The 17,411-nt window shown below is 41.7% G+C and overlaps 1 protein-coding gene across 2 annotated transcripts; it reads left to right on the forward strand.

Annotated features, from left to right (window-relative positions):
- Positions 1-1,217: 1,217 nt before the first annotated feature.
- Positions 1,218-17,348, forward strand: LOC117261887 (uncharacterized). 2 transcript variants are annotated; one of them, XM_033634448.2, is made up of 6 exons: positions 1,218-1,311; positions 3,957-4,533; positions 9,118-9,294; positions 10,855-11,064; positions 13,571-13,784; positions 14,199-17,348. In XM_033634448.2, the coding sequence occupies exons 2-6, from the start codon at positions 4,048-4,050 to the stop codon at positions 14,375-14,377; spliced, it is 1,266 nt and encodes a 421-aa protein (XP_033490339.1). In that variant the 5' UTR covers positions 1,218-1,311; positions 3,957-4,047; the 3' UTR covers positions 14,378-17,348. The 2 variants fall into 2 exon arrangements, with proteins under 2 accessions (XP_033490339.1, XP_078024103.1); XM_078167977.1 differs by lacking the exon at positions 1,218-1,311 and adding an exon at positions 2,000-3,153.
- The last annotated feature ends 63 nt before the right edge of the window (positions 17,349-17,411 follow it).

Genomic DNA, 17,411 nt, shown 5'->3' on the forward strand with positions numbered 1-17,411 from the left:
ACTACTACTGTCTACATGAATTACACGTGCAGCGCAACATAAATGACATGTTTTTTGTGTGTATATTTGTGTGCCCCCCAGTATATATCCTAATTACTGTCTGCAGTTATGTGTAATGTTACAAAGGGTTGGACAGTAACTACGTACATTTACTTGAGTACTGTACATTAATTTTTTGAGTGTCTGACTACTTTAATATATATTTTTTTTTTTATGACTTTATAAGCTTGTTGCCTTGCATGGCTTCTGTTCCACCTTGCCAGTTTCTAATTGCTGTAGTTAATCCTATTTTTATGTCTTCATGCTGTCTTTGTCCTGTGAATTTTATCCTTTTATTGGTTTCAAAACATCTCGCCAAATGACTGCAGCTGAACATTAGCCAGCTGGCTAACACTGACACATTTAATGTGCATTGTCCTTATAAATAAAATAAACTAAAAGAATGAATAATTCACACCACTACTGAAAGACAAACTTTTGACTCCACTACATTTCTATGAAGTTTCCCATCATTCAGTACTTTAAAGCATAGCTATGTAGAAAGTGGAATAACTTTCTTTTCTAAAATTCAGTTGGCCATAAGATGTGATAATCACAGGAGAAAACTCAGTCAAAGTAAACAACTCCTCCTACACCTGCAGTCAGGTTCAAAATGCTTGCTGCATTTTTCAACAGTACACTTTGAACTTGGTAATTATAATGATGGCTATCGCAGATAAAGATAAGGATTCTTAATCACCTGAAGTCCATGTTTGAGGTTTTTAAGATAAGGAAAGATTCATATTTCTTTGAATCCCATCACTGCCAACAAAATTCACTGTCCAATTTGAGAATCATGTTGAGGTGTAAACATTTGCTTAACTCCAGATAAGCTTCTTACACCAAGTCGTCTGTGCTTGTAGTAGCTGCATTTTGGTCAAATAACTTTCTATGTTTTTTTACTGATTTGCCTGCAAAGTTGTCGTATTGGATCAGGGTCCTGTGTGAATACAGTATGTTGTTTCAGAGTCATTATGTTGTAAATGCACTGATGTTAAAAAGAAAATGTACTTTTGAAAACTGAAGTATGTTTTAAAGCAAGTACCCCAGTGCTTGTAAAAAGAAAAATTGAACAACTTTCATTATATATGAGTAATAATTAACTACAAATATCTACACTTCGACTTAATGAGTTTTGTACTTTGTCCACCACTGACGCCGCATGTTGCCCTTTATAACTTTGATACATTTTGCATGAGAGCAGCTTCGGCTCACTGGATTTCTCTGTGTGCTTTAGTTATTTGAATCTCACAACATGACGCTCTGATTCCAGTAAGTCTACAACTCTTTATTGTGCTCCTCTTTTTACTTGTCCAACTTCTTACTTGTACAACTTGTCCACCCCATTCAAAGATGTTCTAAAGACTGCAAACTAATAGGTGGCCTCGTCCCATTCTCTTGGCAGCGACCCTGTATGTGAATATGCTGATTTAATATGGCCTGAACTCCCTGACAACAATGAGGGTTTGTATTCATTATGTTGGGGCCTAATCAGTTTTTTTCTCCAGTGACCTCAGATCTATGCGTGGCCCCATTACTGGCTGTAAGATGTGGGCAAGCTGATAAAAACCGGCACTCTGTGCTCCTTTTGTTCAGGCGCAGTATTGTGCCAGAGTAGAACGTGTGAGGGATCCACTCAGTGTCATTATCGCATTCAAATCCCGAGGCTTCGTGGAAGGATTATCTCCATCGCCCCTGTGCGACTGCATATATTAGCATGGCAATGTGGAAATCAAAGCTAAAGTGCTGCTTAATTGTTTTCTAGTGTATTATTTCATGCTACATCATGTGAGGAAGTGCTGATGAGGTGGGTGAGATGCTCAGCTAATCTCAGTGTAAGTAAAATATCCACAAACATACAGAAACATTATTTAGTCTGATTATTAATGTTTTTAAATACTGTTGCATGCAGTATTTGAACCTTGTGTTTATAATTTGTCTTCCTTTCAACTACTCCTGCATTAAGATCAAAACAGCTATTTAGTTCTGCTCATATTTCAGCTCATCAGTTTGTTTCCAGGTGACCGCCCTCCTTTCATTTCCAGGGAAATGTCTTGTGTGTGGTTGCTGCCAGCTCGCAGGTCTTAACTGTAATTAGGGCTTCATTTCTCTTTTCATCTGGACTGGCCGGACTGTATGATCGTTGCCAGGCACCTGCAGAGGTGAAAACCAATTACCGGTGGAGGCACGGTGTATCACACCAATATGCCCCTCTCTCTCTCGGTCTCTGTATGTGTGTGTGTTTGCCCTTCTCTCCTCACTTTGTCTCTGGATCCCCGCCAATTTAAATGTATTTATGCACTTTGTGTCATAGTCACAGAGACCAATATGAACCTCCCTGTCAGTCCTGTGCGAATACTTGGCTCATATCAGGGGTCACGTAGGTAAATTGATGTCATTACCACTTTCAAAGTGCTAATTGTATTAGCAGGGCTCAAATGGGGCTTAAAGGTCAGAGCGTTATTTAAAATGTTAAACCTTCTGATGAATGTGATGCATTGAGGTCATTCAGGGCCAGGGTGGCAGCAGAGAGGAGAAAAATGATGATGGAATATGGCACTGAATGTTGTTCTTTAGTAACAGTATTCCTTCATGCAGCTCCTTTATTTGTGTAGGTTTGAGAGGCGTATCGAGGTTCAAGGTAGGATTTATTGCCATTCTCTCCATATGCAATATGCAGTATACAAGGGGAAGGAATTATGTTCCTCCAGGGCTTCAGTTTACACCAACAGATACAGCAAAAGACTGAATGTTGAAGTGTGCTTCGTTTCTAACACTGTAATGGATAAAAATGTGCATAGAAAGATAAGGGTGAAGGGAACCTATATCACCCTGGATAGGAGAGGTCTGGACAGGTTGCTTTTCCATCACAGTGCAGAAACAAATTGAATAAAAATGAAAAGATCAATGCCACTACTGCATCATCATCTCTATTCTGCTGCTTTCAATGTGCCATTACAATCCATTTTTAGCAGCCGCACCACATAAATGGATGTTTTCATATGAATTGGCCTTGTCCGCTCTCACTGGAGCCATCGCCATGGTGAAGTGTGTTCACGGCCACCACTTCCCTTGGTTCACAGAAGACAGGAAGGAAAAGTAAAGGAAACAAAGGTCAGCACTGAAACCACACACAACATTAGATGGAGCCAGTGATTAACATGGTCCTGTAAGGAATGAAATGGCAGTGTGTGAGATTAGAGAGGATGTTAAGCTTTTTTTTCCTCTGGCTTTACTCTTAATCTTGCACCAGCAACTTTAGGATGACTCTGTTGACTCATCATCCAAGCAAATTTGTCGCCTTCTGCTTTTTACAGCTCTTGTCTTCCCTAAAGGAACATTGTTGTTGCAAAATAGGAGTAGTGTGTCTCTACACTTTGTAATCAGTCCTTTGAGACTATACAGTAGGTTTGCTGTGCTGCTGTTTGTCCTTGTGTGTGTGTGTGTGTGTGTGTGTGTGAGAGGGGTGGGGGGGTGGGTGGGGGGGGGTAGAGAATCGACCTCTCTCTTGTTTTAGCAACAGTAAATCAATAGTTTTCTCAGAGTAAAACCAAAGCACATTGCCCAGCCCCCTGCAGTTTGCTGTTAAGCATCTATTGGATTTTAGGACGGGACAATCACATGCCTACAGCTGGGTCACCACTGACCTTATGAAGTCCTGGCACAGAAATATGACTGATTTACACCTTTACGCATAGACTGCTGATACACTAAACAGCTCATTTTGTGCTGACGCTCTGTAGACACACACACATACACACACACACACACCGTCGCTACTTCAGGAGAGAGAGGGAGGGAGCTGCAACAGCTGAACTTGCAGCGGAGGCAGTGGAGAGGACGCATGTGGCAAGTCTCAGCTGGTTTGCTTTGGCTGAGAGCATGGTGCACGTAAACCCTGCTTCTCTCTCTTCCAGTGAATGCACAGACGATGAGAGGACGCTCGGCTAATTGATAGGAGAGGATACAGCTGCTGGCTCTCATCACAGTATAATTTCTGCTCGCGGTATGGACGGGCTGCAGGCGGAAAAGGCTGGAGTTGGCGGCACCGGGGAAAACGCAGAGGAGAGGTACCGCGCTCTCGCCTATGACACCGCGCTGAGCACTCTCGTGGCAGTGGCCGTGTACGTGGTGGTCAAAGTGAGCCTGGATGGCATCAGACAGTGGCGGGCCAGGATCTCGGTGCTCATCTTGGGTTCGGGACCCGTGGGGCTGACGGCCGCGCTGGTCGCTGTCCGCTCCGGTAAGGTGCTGAAACTGACCGTGCTGGATGAGAGGTACCGGACTGCCCTGCTGTGCCGGCCCCAGCAGATCGCACTGGATCCCCGCAGCGTGAAGTTTCTGCTGGGACTCGGGGTGGACTTTGATAACATGGAGGGCTGCTGGCACAACGAGCATTTCTTCACCAGGATAGGCGTGTTTCAGGAGTACATGCTGAGCATCCTGGAGCAGAAGAAACAGAAGGTGGACGTCAAGGTGCAGCTGGGGACCAAGGTATAGCCTCATCACTGATTTCAGTTAACCCTTATCCATTATCTGATAGTCTGTATGTTAGTGTCTCCTAAGTAATAGGCTTTTAAAAGTCTCTAATAACAGGTGCTTCAAAATAATCCCCATGTGCCACTCTCTCAACGAGGCTATAAATCCTATGTTATACAACTTCAATTTCCTCATGCAGTTTTATCAATAATACATCGAGCACTGATCTGGAAATAATTTGTGATGGCTCTGTAGAGAGATGAGATAAACTTCAAGTCTCACACTGCCTCATTTTGTAATGACTGTGCCTTCATAGTCTGTCAAAACCTGATCCTCCCTAAGTGGCAGCGGTCAAAGCAAAGAGGCTGGTGTGTGCCTGCACTTCAGCAGGGGTCTGATAGCTATCAGCTGTGATGGTGACAGAGATGTCTGTTCCCATGTCCAATCAGAAGCCACTGAACAAGGCTGCTGTCTCATACTGTAGCTCACTGATTCCTTTTCTGACATTTAAAGAGCCTTTTGGTGCCCTCAGCATGAGCTAGTTTTCCCTTTAAGCACAGCACAGAGAACACATTTTTCTTAGCAAGCATAATTTTATTCCTTTCTTATAATGCTCAGTTTCCTCATATACACCAAACATGCATATACTATTCTACAGTTCTCCCACAGCTACTCATAACATAACATTGTATAATGTCAGACTGCAAGCAGGCTCATCAGTTGAAATAACCTGTTATGTAAGCTGACCTCAAACCTACAGAGGATCCTCGCTACAGTTTTTAGGCCAGTGAAAAAGGAAAACACTCAATATAGTAAACAACTTACAACCCCAAACTATTATATCATCAAAATAACATGGATTTAATTACAGATTTCTACAACTGATTTTCTGAGGGTATCCCCAAACCATGTGCAAAGTCACTGAAATGTTACTGTGCACTCTGGCACCTGGCCACGAGGTGTGATCAAAGATGAAACCACAGATGTTATCCCTGTTTTATTAAAAAAGAAAAGTTATGTTTATTTGTATAGTCCTTACTGTGAGTTTCATAACTCCCACACCAAGAGAACAAAAACATGAGAACAAAGCCTCCCTGCCAGACCTCAACTAAGGCCAAAGAAATACGCAACCTACAAACACAAAAACCTCAGAGGGGTTTCTCAGAGAGGCGCAGTGAGTGCTCGGAGTGGGCAAACAATTATGAAATGTTCAGTGAATATTTGTGTCATGGCTGGAAACCAGAGCGAGACTTTATTAGTGCTCTATTAAGGTTGGACCGGAGTGTCACTGCGGATGCTGTGACAGTAGAAAACATAGCTATCTGAGTGGCACACTTGTGTGTTGCTACTCTTCCCCGGCTCTTGCCAGCAGCTTCTTTCCTCCTCAGCTCCAATGTCATTCCTGTTAACTGCGGTGCCCCCCCCCCCCCCCCCCCCCCCCCCACTATCAAGTGACTCACCAACCTTTGGAAGATGGAAGACAAGGTCAAGAGGGTCTTTGATCACAACAAACTTCAGTTTCGTTTAGAGCCACTGCCAAGTCTGCCATTTCCTCTTGATTAGACAGGACATTGTGTTTGATGAATGATTTTCTTTTCACTCTCCCAGCCTGTAAGTGGTTTCAAGGTCTGGGAATGCAAAAGGGGGTCTTTTAAATAACCTGTTCTCTGCAGTCGAAATGGATTTAACATAGATCTCTCGCATCAACTGTAAGGCCCTTTTATTCTCCCTTTCAGCCTGTCAGTCTCTCCCTGACTCGCTTTGTCCTGCTCTGTCTCCTCCTCTGCACAGGAGAGTACCTGGTGTTTTACTGAGGGGCAGCGATGCATACACAGGCATAATAATAAATCTCTCTGAGAGATGCGCTGTTGCCAAGACAAGCACAACCTCTGGAGCCCATTTTAATGGCTTGTAAATGTATAATAAAACCTCACCTGTTCCTTTGATTAATCGGCAGGTGAAGAAGGAGAAATCAAAACATTTTGTTATGTAAAGGTTATAATAGTGAAAACTGTAACTCATAGAAACTTTAGTGTAAATGTGAGAAGTATCAGCAATCAAAATTAGCCACAACAACAAACTGATACACTTCAAATATCTGCACAGGATGTATCTTACACTGAGAAAGCTCCATCTAATGAAGCTCATATCCTCTCCTAACTGTGAGCTCTGCGTGTGTATTGGAATATTTCTGGAAAATGGTGTTTACAACCTTATCTGACCTGCCTTATATTGAAGTGCCATATTGTCCTCATCTGCCCCTATTGAATGATACGTCCTCTTTAGAGCTCTCATGTTACCAGAAGCTTGCACGTTTTGTTGGTCTCAAAGCAGCAAAAAAAATGTTAGCACTCCTCATCCTCTCTCTTGGAATCACTGGGGACAGATTATTGGATATAATATACATTTAGATGTCTGTAAGCAAGAATGCATAATTCTTTAATTTTTTATTAATCCTTTTACTGGCCATTTTTATTTTATTCAACCGTAACGGTACAAAATTGTAGAGAAAGAGCAATTACACTTAATGGATAGCGAAAAGGCAAGAAAGTGAGAAGGGAAAGAAACAGAAATTATTTAAGAGTCTCTGGATTATTTACATGATATAAATATTTCACTTTTAAGTATCATGGTTATCATCACTGCTGGTATACTGCGTCACCCCTGGTTTAAATATTGGTGCTGTAACCTGCAGAGCTGAAACAATCAATCAGTTAGTCAACTGACTAATTCGTTTAAGGACTGATTAATCCATGAGGTGGTTCCTTTCATCAAAAATGCCAAACATCACTTTACATCCAGCTTCTCACTTTTCAAGACTTGCTGCTTTTCTTGCTGCTGCATAAATAATAAAGTACTGTAAAACTTCAATTAAAAGCCTAGTCCCAGTTAAATGCTGAGTCCCTTTTACTACACATTTTGACAAACCTGTCTCAATAGGACGCCTGGTCTGGTTGCCAAGCATTTAATTTTTTTAATAGAAGCTTCTGAGTGTATAAAACCGGGTTGTTGGCTACCTTAAATGATGTGTCCATTCCTCGATTACCCTGTAAGTTCTTCATATTGCTTTAGTCCGTGAGGTCCCTCAGATCAAAAGGATCAAAAGAATCAAAAGGGTTTTTTGTTATAATTAATCCAAGTTGTGACTGAGTATTGTTTTAACAGTATAAAGTGGTGTCATGTCCATATGCCAGGTGCTGTAATCCTCAAGTGCTGTAACTGTCTCTCTCTGATGCACTGTCTGTCAAAGTTAGGTCACATGAATGATTCATAACTGATACATTATCTGAAGCCTATTTTTTATACAAGTAATATTCATACTAGTTTAAATAAACACTTTGACTGCATTTCCTGATCTTTGCTGAGCAACTGTTTTGTGTGAAAGGAGTTAAAGGCCTGTCCAAAATATAGGCCTGTTGATTTCAGTGATTTAAGCAAATAATAGCCCAGGCTATTAATTGAGGTTCAACATTGTGCTATGTTTCTCTTGCCTATCTCCATCAGTTATATCTTAGTGTTATGAAGGCTGCATGGTGAAGACAATTTTCACAGTGTTGACCTAACTAGGTAACTAATTGGCAGATGGATTAATAAAGAAAATAACCATTAGTTGCAGCCCTGGTAACCTGTAAAAAATCTTTAAATATTTCTTTTGGTTTCACTAACCTAAATATGTTAGTGTAAAAACACACATAATGCATGATAATTTATATTTTGTGTGAAGAAAAAAATGAATGCTTTGCAAGTAAACCCTCATTTTAAGAAATATTGCAAGGTTTACTTTGCAGAATTGTGGATTACTGTTTGTAAAGAAGCTCTCCAGTGGAAGTGACAGTAAAAGTCAACCTCAGACTCCTGTTTGGCATTTCACCTCATTATATTTGTGTTTTTTCAGCACTGTGTCTCTTGGATGCTGGCTGCGTACAGTCTGGCACTTGGTCTCTACTTTTTTTGAAAGCCTCGACCTCACCTGAGTGCTTTGAGCCTACACGTCCATAAGAGTCTCTGAAAACAAAACAAAAAAAACCCCAAAACAACAAACACACCACACACCTCTAGTGGGTCATAAGTGATGAGTGAGAATTTTTTTTAATCCTGCATAATAATCTACTACAGCCACAAGTGAAAAATATATTTAACTCCTCAGCTCCTCAGAACAGTAGATGTGCTGTTACTGCTCAAGTCTCTTAATAAAATAGAGTCAATGTGAAGCTCTGACAATGTGAATTCAGCTGTAAATGAAATTCTAATATTCATCAAACAAGCATGTAAGGACTTGGACCTTGCATGTTCTCCCTGTGTCAGCATGGGTTTTCTCAGGGTACTCAGGCTTCCTCCCACAGTCCAAAGACATGCAGGTTAATTGCTGACTCTAAACTATCCGTAGGTGTGAATGTGAGCGTGAATGGTTGTCTGTCTCTATGTGTCAGCCCTGTGATAGTCTGGTGACCTGTCCAGGATGCACTCCTTCCCTCACCCAGTGTCAGCTGGGATAGGCTCCAGCCTCCTTGCGACCCCTAACAGGATAAGTGGTTATGGAAAATGAATAAATCAAACAAGCAATTTTTTCCCTTGTATTTAGTTTAACTCTTGTTTCAGTTTACAGAGGAATACCTTCGGCGGATCCCACGGAATGAGTGGCCACGTGTGATTGTAGTGGCTGATGGGTCGTGTGGCGACTCCTGCTCGGTGCTGGGCATCAGCTCTGACTACACTGTGGAGTCCTGCCATGCCTATGGAGCTAACGCAACTATAGAGAGACTAGACCAGAGACAGGTCAGGACACACATACACATACACGCACACACACTCTATACGCATACAAGCACTTACACAAACACTAATGGATGCATTCACTCCTGTGCACACACTGAGGCAGTAACCAACAGGTTGCTGTTTGAGTAAAGAATGAAGGCAGCAGAAACAGGATATTGCAGGATATTACAGTGAAGGCGACTTTATTGTCCTCATAAGGCTGACTTGTGCAAACAGTGATGTGGACCTGCCAATAGCAGCTGAGCACAATATCTGACTCTCATATAAACAGCCCGATTATGGCAGAATGTTGGATCTCGTCAGCATAAACACTGGCCCTATTTTTTGATTTACTCATTGAATTTGATAAGAGCAGCTGTTGGAGGCAGGTGACGGCGATGATAAAGCCTGCTATTCAGTGCGCCCCCCTGGCTAGGCTCATAATCTGTTCCCTGCCAGGTGAATATGAATCAAGATATCAAAACATCAGCTGCAATGTTTTTCACGTAGTGTGCCAAAGGTCGCTTGACATTATATAAGCAGATGGTTCTGTGAGTGATGACTCAGTGATGTTATCAAAAGGCCCAGAAAGGACTGAATAGATAAATGTGCAACACTCCCTTCCACACAGCAAAATTAATTCACTTCATTTGTTCTTTGGCTGCAGCTGCAGATTAAGAAATGAAGACAGAAAATATGAAAGGTGTAATATTTGGAATATGATGCAGCACAGGCAGCAGATCAGCCTTTGGGGCTTTATTCAGGCAGAAGCATTGTTCAGAGAGACTGACAAACAAATGTCACATCCCTGTTGGTCCACTGAGTTTGGGAAACTGAAGATGCAGACAGATGATATTTGCAGCAGTAGTCTGCTCCTCATCTTATGTCATTGTTGATACTGTTCATAGAGACTGACTTGTGAAAGGTTGCTCTTATGATTATAAAGAGTGACGATCTGTACAAAAGAGAGGATTAGTTTGGAGGAACAAATAAACAGGTCAAAAGCTTTCAGGCTAATATCGTCTAATATCTGAAACACAATCATTGTCTCCTTTGCCGTATTATGCCACTATAACCATTCATATCACGTTCTCTTTAGTGGCTGTGTGGCTGCCTTTTATTGGCCCCGTTTCTCGCTGGCTGTTTCCTGTAGTGATTGAATTTACCTCCCAGGATATGACCTGGTCGTCCCCACCATCCCTTCCATCTCCTCTCAGTCGCTGCTCTGTTTGCTAGCTAACTCCCTTGGTTGCACTAAATGCTATTTGATCCCACTTGGCTGGTTTATGTTATTGAAAAGAGAATTCATCACTTGTGGCTTGAGGGAAAATGAGGAGTCACTGCCAGATTGAACCACTGAATAAAAATCAAGATAGTCTTAATCTCCACTCAAGTGACAACAGCCCCACAGGCAGACATGGTATACATGGTATATGTCCTCTCACCACGTACACATCATCAGGTGCATGTATGTTAGGAATTAGATTAACTCAGCAGATATATTGGTAATGTCCACATAATGATATAATCTATGACACTAATCTCACTTCCTTTTTTTCCCTCCGTGTCTTTTAACTTCAGGTACCCACTCCTGAGATCCGAGCCCACAGCCTTTACTTCGACCTGTCCGCTTACGGAGTAGAGGCCCTCCGAGAGCACCGAAATCCCACAGCCAAACCTGGCTTCCACCTGAAGATTTATGGCACCTTCAGAAACCGCTACATGGCCCTTGTCTGCCCCGCCTCTGACACCAAGATGGTTCGCTTCCTCAGGCACACGGCCAACTCCTCTGTGAGACTCTGAGCTTATTTACTACTTGTTGTCGTTGATAAAGACTCTAGGTATGAAGAATATGCAGCTGTTTATCCATGTCAATGCAAGGGAAAGACAGATAATAATAATGCTGGCACAGTGCTGTGCTGCCTTGTCTTGCTACTTATTCCTCACCTTTCATTCAGCAAATGGCCTTTGACTGCACTATTGTGGGAGTCCATTAGTGTCTGTACGTGGGTGTATGTTTGCGTCAGTGAGTGTTTGAGTCTGTGGATGTATTTGAGTCTGAGTGTGTCTGAGCCAAAGGGAGCATCAGATGAAGAAATGGGGGAAAGAGGGGGAGGAGAAAATAGACCTCACTAGTGTGTGTGCATGCATGTATGTGTGAGAGAGTGAAGAGGCCATCTGTACCCTGCTGTTACACATCAGTGAATAAATGGAGGGCATGATATTTTCTTCCTGTGCTCACCAGCAGGCTGTAGGTGCTTTTACAACCACTGGGCAGTCTGTGTTTTATCTGAGCATCTCTAGGTTTTCATGTCAACTACTGCTCTGGTCATGCGTAGCCTGTAGCCACAGCGTGCGGTGTAGTACACACAGGTACATAGCAAGACCAGCCTTTGAGCACTTGTTGCTATGTGGGTGGCCATTCATATGCACTGTTACTTGGTAACAGATGACTGTGCAAGTATGGGTCGAAGAAGAGCAGAGTTTAGCAGAGAAAGAGACCAAGAGAGGCGGAGAGAGCGAGAGAGGCTTGTCACTCAATACCCACAATTACTGTAGAATTGATGAGAGGGCACACTGCAGCTTTTCTTCTTCAGTGTTCCTACATCAAAATGAAATGACAAAGTGCTTTTATGAGTCAGAGTTGCTTTGTTACAGATAGATGAAAGCATGTCACAGAACCTGTAAGGGCTACAACTAATGATTTTTTTCATTTTCTATTCATCTTTGAATCATTTTCTTGATTATTTGAGTAATTGCTTATGAAATGCCAAAAAACAGTGCAGAGTAAATGTATCAGGAAATACAGGCAACAACAAAGGAGGGACTCAGCAGCACAACTCAAAAACACAATGAAAAGTCTTTTCTTGGAGAAATCAGAGATTGATACACAAGAGTCGGTCCAAAAATACCAGGCAAAATACAAAGGATAACACTAGAAATGCACAAAGAAAATTACTGGAACGCTTACTAGAAAACAGTGAAGACAAACTGGCACAAGGGTCAGGTGGAACTGATCATGATGGGGAAGGTAACCACACAGGCGGGAAACACGCAAAGGCAGGAAGTGAGGTATCTGAGACAAGAGACACAGGTGAGTAATACAATAAGACAGAAAATAATAACAGGAAAAACTAAAAACAAGAACACATAACCTTGACAACTGGACCAGGATGTAACAAATGCCTATCACAATTTATCGGAGCCCAAAATGACATCTTCACTGTTTTTTCTGACCAACAAAGACAATCTCTAAGAAAAGCTAATTTTGCTTGAAATGATTGACTGAAATGATTAATTGGATTAGCATAATAGTTGCAGATTAATTTTCTGTCAATCAACACTTCCTTTAATGAACTAGTTGTTTCTAGCCTGGGAACCAAACAAATCTGTGAGCTCACGTGTTATTTGCTCAGGCAGATGGTCAATAGATCGCAGATACAAGCGGCCGAAATTATTTTCCTCAGAAGGGTGTCTGGGCTCAGCCTTAGAGATAGGGCGAGGAGTTCAGACATCCGGAGGGAGCTTGGAGTAGAGCCGCTGCTCCGGGCACGTCCCACTGGTAGGAGGCCCCGGGGCAGACCCAGAACACACTGGAGGGATTACATATCTCATCTGGCCTGGGAACACCTTGGGTCCTCCAGGAGGAGCTGGAAAGCATTGCTGTGGAGAGGGACGTCTGGGGTGCTTTGCTTGGCCTGCTGCCCCCGCAACCCAGCCCTGGATAAGCAGATGAAAATTGATGGATGGAGATGGGCAATAATTCACATTCGTGATTTGGTCTGGCAATGTCAGGCTAAGTTTATTGTTTCAGCTGCAGTTTGTGTCAGTTGAGATGCATCTTTCCATATCTCTTGTCTCAATAGGTAACCTCCAGTGACTTGTAAAAGAATTTTTGATTAATTTTGCAGATTTTTGTTGTAATCGCATACATTTTTATACACAATTAGATTATTGCAGTTACAATTTCTCTCTGAATTCCATGGGAAGGCTTTAATCACCACCCCAAATCCTCTGCAGTCATGGTTCAAGGAATTTGCAGTAAAAACTCATCTCAGCTAATCTTTTTTTTTTCTTCTTTCACACTAAGAAAACTTAAGACACACTGAAGTCAGGAAAAATGTGGGGCTTCTTGTTGTAGTACCACTGTGGCGGCATGATGACGAGTGGGATATATTGTATCATGTGTAAATGTAATGTTCATAAGCAAGGCCATGTACAAGAAGATGAGGTTAAAAGTTGGTGAAGTGGGCCTTTAATGATGCTACAGATGATCTGTCTCTGTTTTGCTGCCCAGATCATGAAGAACATTTTCCACCAGTCCTTCAATGTCTACAAGACGGACATAGAGCCTCGTCTCAACGACATGACACTCCATCACATGCAGTGCAGCCGCCGTCTTTTTGAGATTCAGTTGTCACACAGACGCATCAGCGCTGCCTACATAGAGGGGGACAATGTGGCGGTCACTGTGGAGGGGGAGGCGGCGCGTGTCCTCAACTTTGACACAGGTATGCACGTCTGTAAAATACCAGTTATTACCAGTTAATACCAGCACTGCCCTTTGAATAAATGAGACAGAGTGAGAAAGAACGAGATGGAAATAAAAAGAGATGCAAGGAGAGGATAAATTATTTTTTATGTGTGCAGCCTGTGTGTGAGTCATTACTGCACTCAATGGCCTTTCAGCTGACGCTTATCTGCTTTTGTCTCCATGCTGCTTTTTTGTGCTGCTGTTTTCAGCCACAACTGTGACGTCAAGGCCACATATTAATGTGTGGTCTGCAAAATGAGAAGCTGTATACTTCTTATCATGAATATGTGTTGTGCATTACTGAGATAGATTTTATTTGATGCATGTGTGTCTGTGATTTATGTTTCCTCTGTCTTCTCCTCTCCTCTTCGACCTCCTTTACATCCTCCAGGTTGTGGGGTGAATCTAGGCATGCGAGGTCTGGAGTCAATGGGGACGTTCATTTACCGGACAGCCACAGCTGTGGACCAGAATGATATTCTAGAGGCACTGTCAGCTAAAATGCAGCACTCCAGACAGGTGGCTGAGACCTTCAAGCAGACAGGCCTGGCTCAATCAATGTATGAATGAAACACGAGGACGATCTGGTGAATGCATAATGCCACCTAGAGGAAAGTGGTGGATTATTTGTGTTTACAGTGAATGTTTACAATGAATCGTGAGTCTAATGCTGAAGTGGACCACTAGTGGTTACACAAAGAGCTGAACAAGCCTGAGCTGTGAACAGATGGATAATGGATGTAAACATGTGACCATAAATCTTCTATGCGTAATGGATGGAGCGAGAGTAACCAAGACCACATTTGGTACAATGCATTTGAAGCTGTTCTGGTTTTTCAGGTTGTTAATACTGTGGCAGGAAGAGATATTTAATCTGTCACTGTTGCAGTGGAACAATATACGTTGAACACACTGCACTCTGGGTTTCTGAGTGAAGTGTTAGAATGCAGGGAAAATAAAAAACATAGCCCTAAGAGATTAGGAGTAGTTGGAATAGATGAAAACTCTGTGATGCTTGTCATTTTCATCACTGTTGTCTTCTCTTTTTAATAGAGATGAATTGACTTGATTTCCAAAATCTAGTTGGTTGAGCTCTCCAGGCATCACGTCAATGGTGCTAGAGGAAATTAGATGGTGCCGTAGCATCATCAGCTACTGAATCATGTATAAAACTGTTATTGTCCATGATCTGACAGAGAAACACACATGTCTTAAGTGTTGTAATCAAGCCTTTTGTCTTTGTGTTTGACAGCGTGGTGATTGTTGTGCTGATGATGTTCTAAAGTATTTGCTAGAGTGGCCGCTGTTTGTGTGCTGCTTTGTAAAGTAAGATTTGTATATGGCATATTTCAAAAAGGACAGGGGCCAACTGTATTATCACAAATTATTTTTGCCGGTGTCACATTTTGACTTGCCTTTTTATATTTTGCTCCAGGTGATCTAAAATGAAAGTATATCATTATTTCAGATTAAGGAGAGTAGTCTATGCTGATTAATGTCCTGCTCCTTTTGAAGTGCCAATAAAGATGGTGATTTGGCAAGAGTGACATGGGTGGTCTTTACCCTTACATTTATTTGATTCGAGTTCAAATGCAATTTAATAAAGAGTAAGAGCAACCTTAATTCAGCTGTTAGTTGGGGCTCTAACAAACTGCTTATGTAAATTGAGGTAGATTATTACAGCCTCAACAACAGACTTATCTGTTCTGCACTGTCAGTCTCTCATGACTGCGGAAGTATCGAGATTTTTATTACAGTTTTAAAGCTGCTGTGTGAAAAACCTGATCAATATTTGTGAACTACAACCCATGCAGACAGTACAGTATCAGCACATTGTTTCCATTATGGTTGATATGAGGCAGTACTGCCCTCTAGTGGTGTATCCTGTCTGTTGCATCTGCCTCAGCTTCAACACTTGTATCTCCATTTAGGATACAAGTAAGCCTATTTTGGGGCTTTATTTATACAAATATTGGGAAAGGTGTTGGTTAAATCCCCATTCCTTTTGATTTTCTTTCAAGCACAACACTTCTACTAATCACTGCTGTTAGACTAATGTGCCCCCTGTTACTTCTCCATTGCAACTGCATGAAAAAAATACTTCAAGAGTTTAAGTTCAGGTGTGTCAGATTTAGGAAATGGTAAATCATGTTCTTAACTGTGTTTTCCTTAGTGTAATCACCTGATAATAAGAATTGTGTTTCCATAACCTTAGAATGAGCCATTTCAAAAAGCGGGCCCTCTTTCATGGAGTCCACCATGTTCTTTCTACAGTGGCCCAGAATGGACAAATCAAACACTGTCTCTAGATAGGACCATTCTCAGTTTAACATTCTCCTAGTTCTCTTAGTCCTATAGTTCTCTCAAGGCCCTGACAGACCAAACAGACGGTCAGCCTTCAGTGCTTTGGGCCGTCAGTGAGCACCTGTGGCCCTCATCACTGCGATGTGTCCCGTATCTTTGGCCCCTTGTCGGCCTCTGTCAATTGGCTTTGTTTTGTTGCTGATTCAGCATGTTGAATTGGCGTCGACAACTGCAGAGCCTGTCTGTGAATGAAATCACTCTGATTGTCAGCATTAGTGCAGAACGTACATGGTGGTTGGCTTTTGGTTGAAGTCTTTGCAGTGTGCTCATGTGCAGACTTTTAGTTGAGACACAATGGATGTGAGGCGACTCAGCAGGGGCTTTCGCTAGTCTGAGGTCTTTACACACTTGGCGCATGGAAGAAGTTTCAGTTCTGTGTCCTCACAACTAGATGCTACACACTGGTCTTTTAAGGGGTTGAATCTGGTGTCCTGTCCTGTCCTGTCCTGTCCTCTCCTCTCGTGTCCTCTCCTCTCCTCTCCTGCTGTTCATGGGAAAATACTCAAACTGTTATTCCCAGCCTGCCCCACATCTTTGAAATTATAATATGCTTCATAAAGTTAAATTATAAAATGAAACATATTTACAGTAACTGATATAAGGCTGGCATTAAGAGTGACATACTACACTGAAATACTGTAACTAGCTAAAAATGTACCCCTGAACTCACACAGTAATGCCAAATGTTTACAGTGATGTCTCAATCAAATTTAGTTTGCCCAGAACTTTTTCAGTGGATGATTTTTTTTCACTTTGTAAAAATGATAACTAATAAAATAAATAATATAAAAATGAAACTATAAATTACCAGTTACCTTTTGGAATAAATACTGTGATTATTCATTTGGCATTTAAGCTCGGCCTAAATGTCTGTTTTAAATGTTATTTTGTACCTTTATGCTATCCTTTACATATGGTTTGTTTCCTATGAGGAAAAACACATATACATATAAAGGTGTTATGGAGTAGCTTGCTGACAAATAGCATCTTATGACAGATCAAACAGAGATAGGCACTGTGAGGGACAGGTAAAAAGCCTTATCAGCTTTTCTTGCCTCAGTGAAACAACCATTCACTGTCAGGAATCTGGGATTTTTCTTTAAATTATAAATATCTTGTGCTGTGATGTGTGCGGTGAAAACATTTGTAATGCATCCAATAAATAAAACACTTGTCATTATTGTTTTCATTATCCTCAGACAAAAGCAGATAATAGGTGTCCAGTAAACAATGTATTTGC

This window comes from Epinephelus lanceolatus, chromosome 5, assembly GCF_041903045.1.
Source record: "Epinephelus lanceolatus isolate andai-2023 chromosome 5, ASM4190304v1, whole genome shotgun sequence".
In the NCBI taxonomy this organism is placed as follows: domain Eukaryota; kingdom Metazoa; phylum Chordata; class Actinopteri; order Perciformes; family Serranidae; genus Epinephelus; species Epinephelus lanceolatus.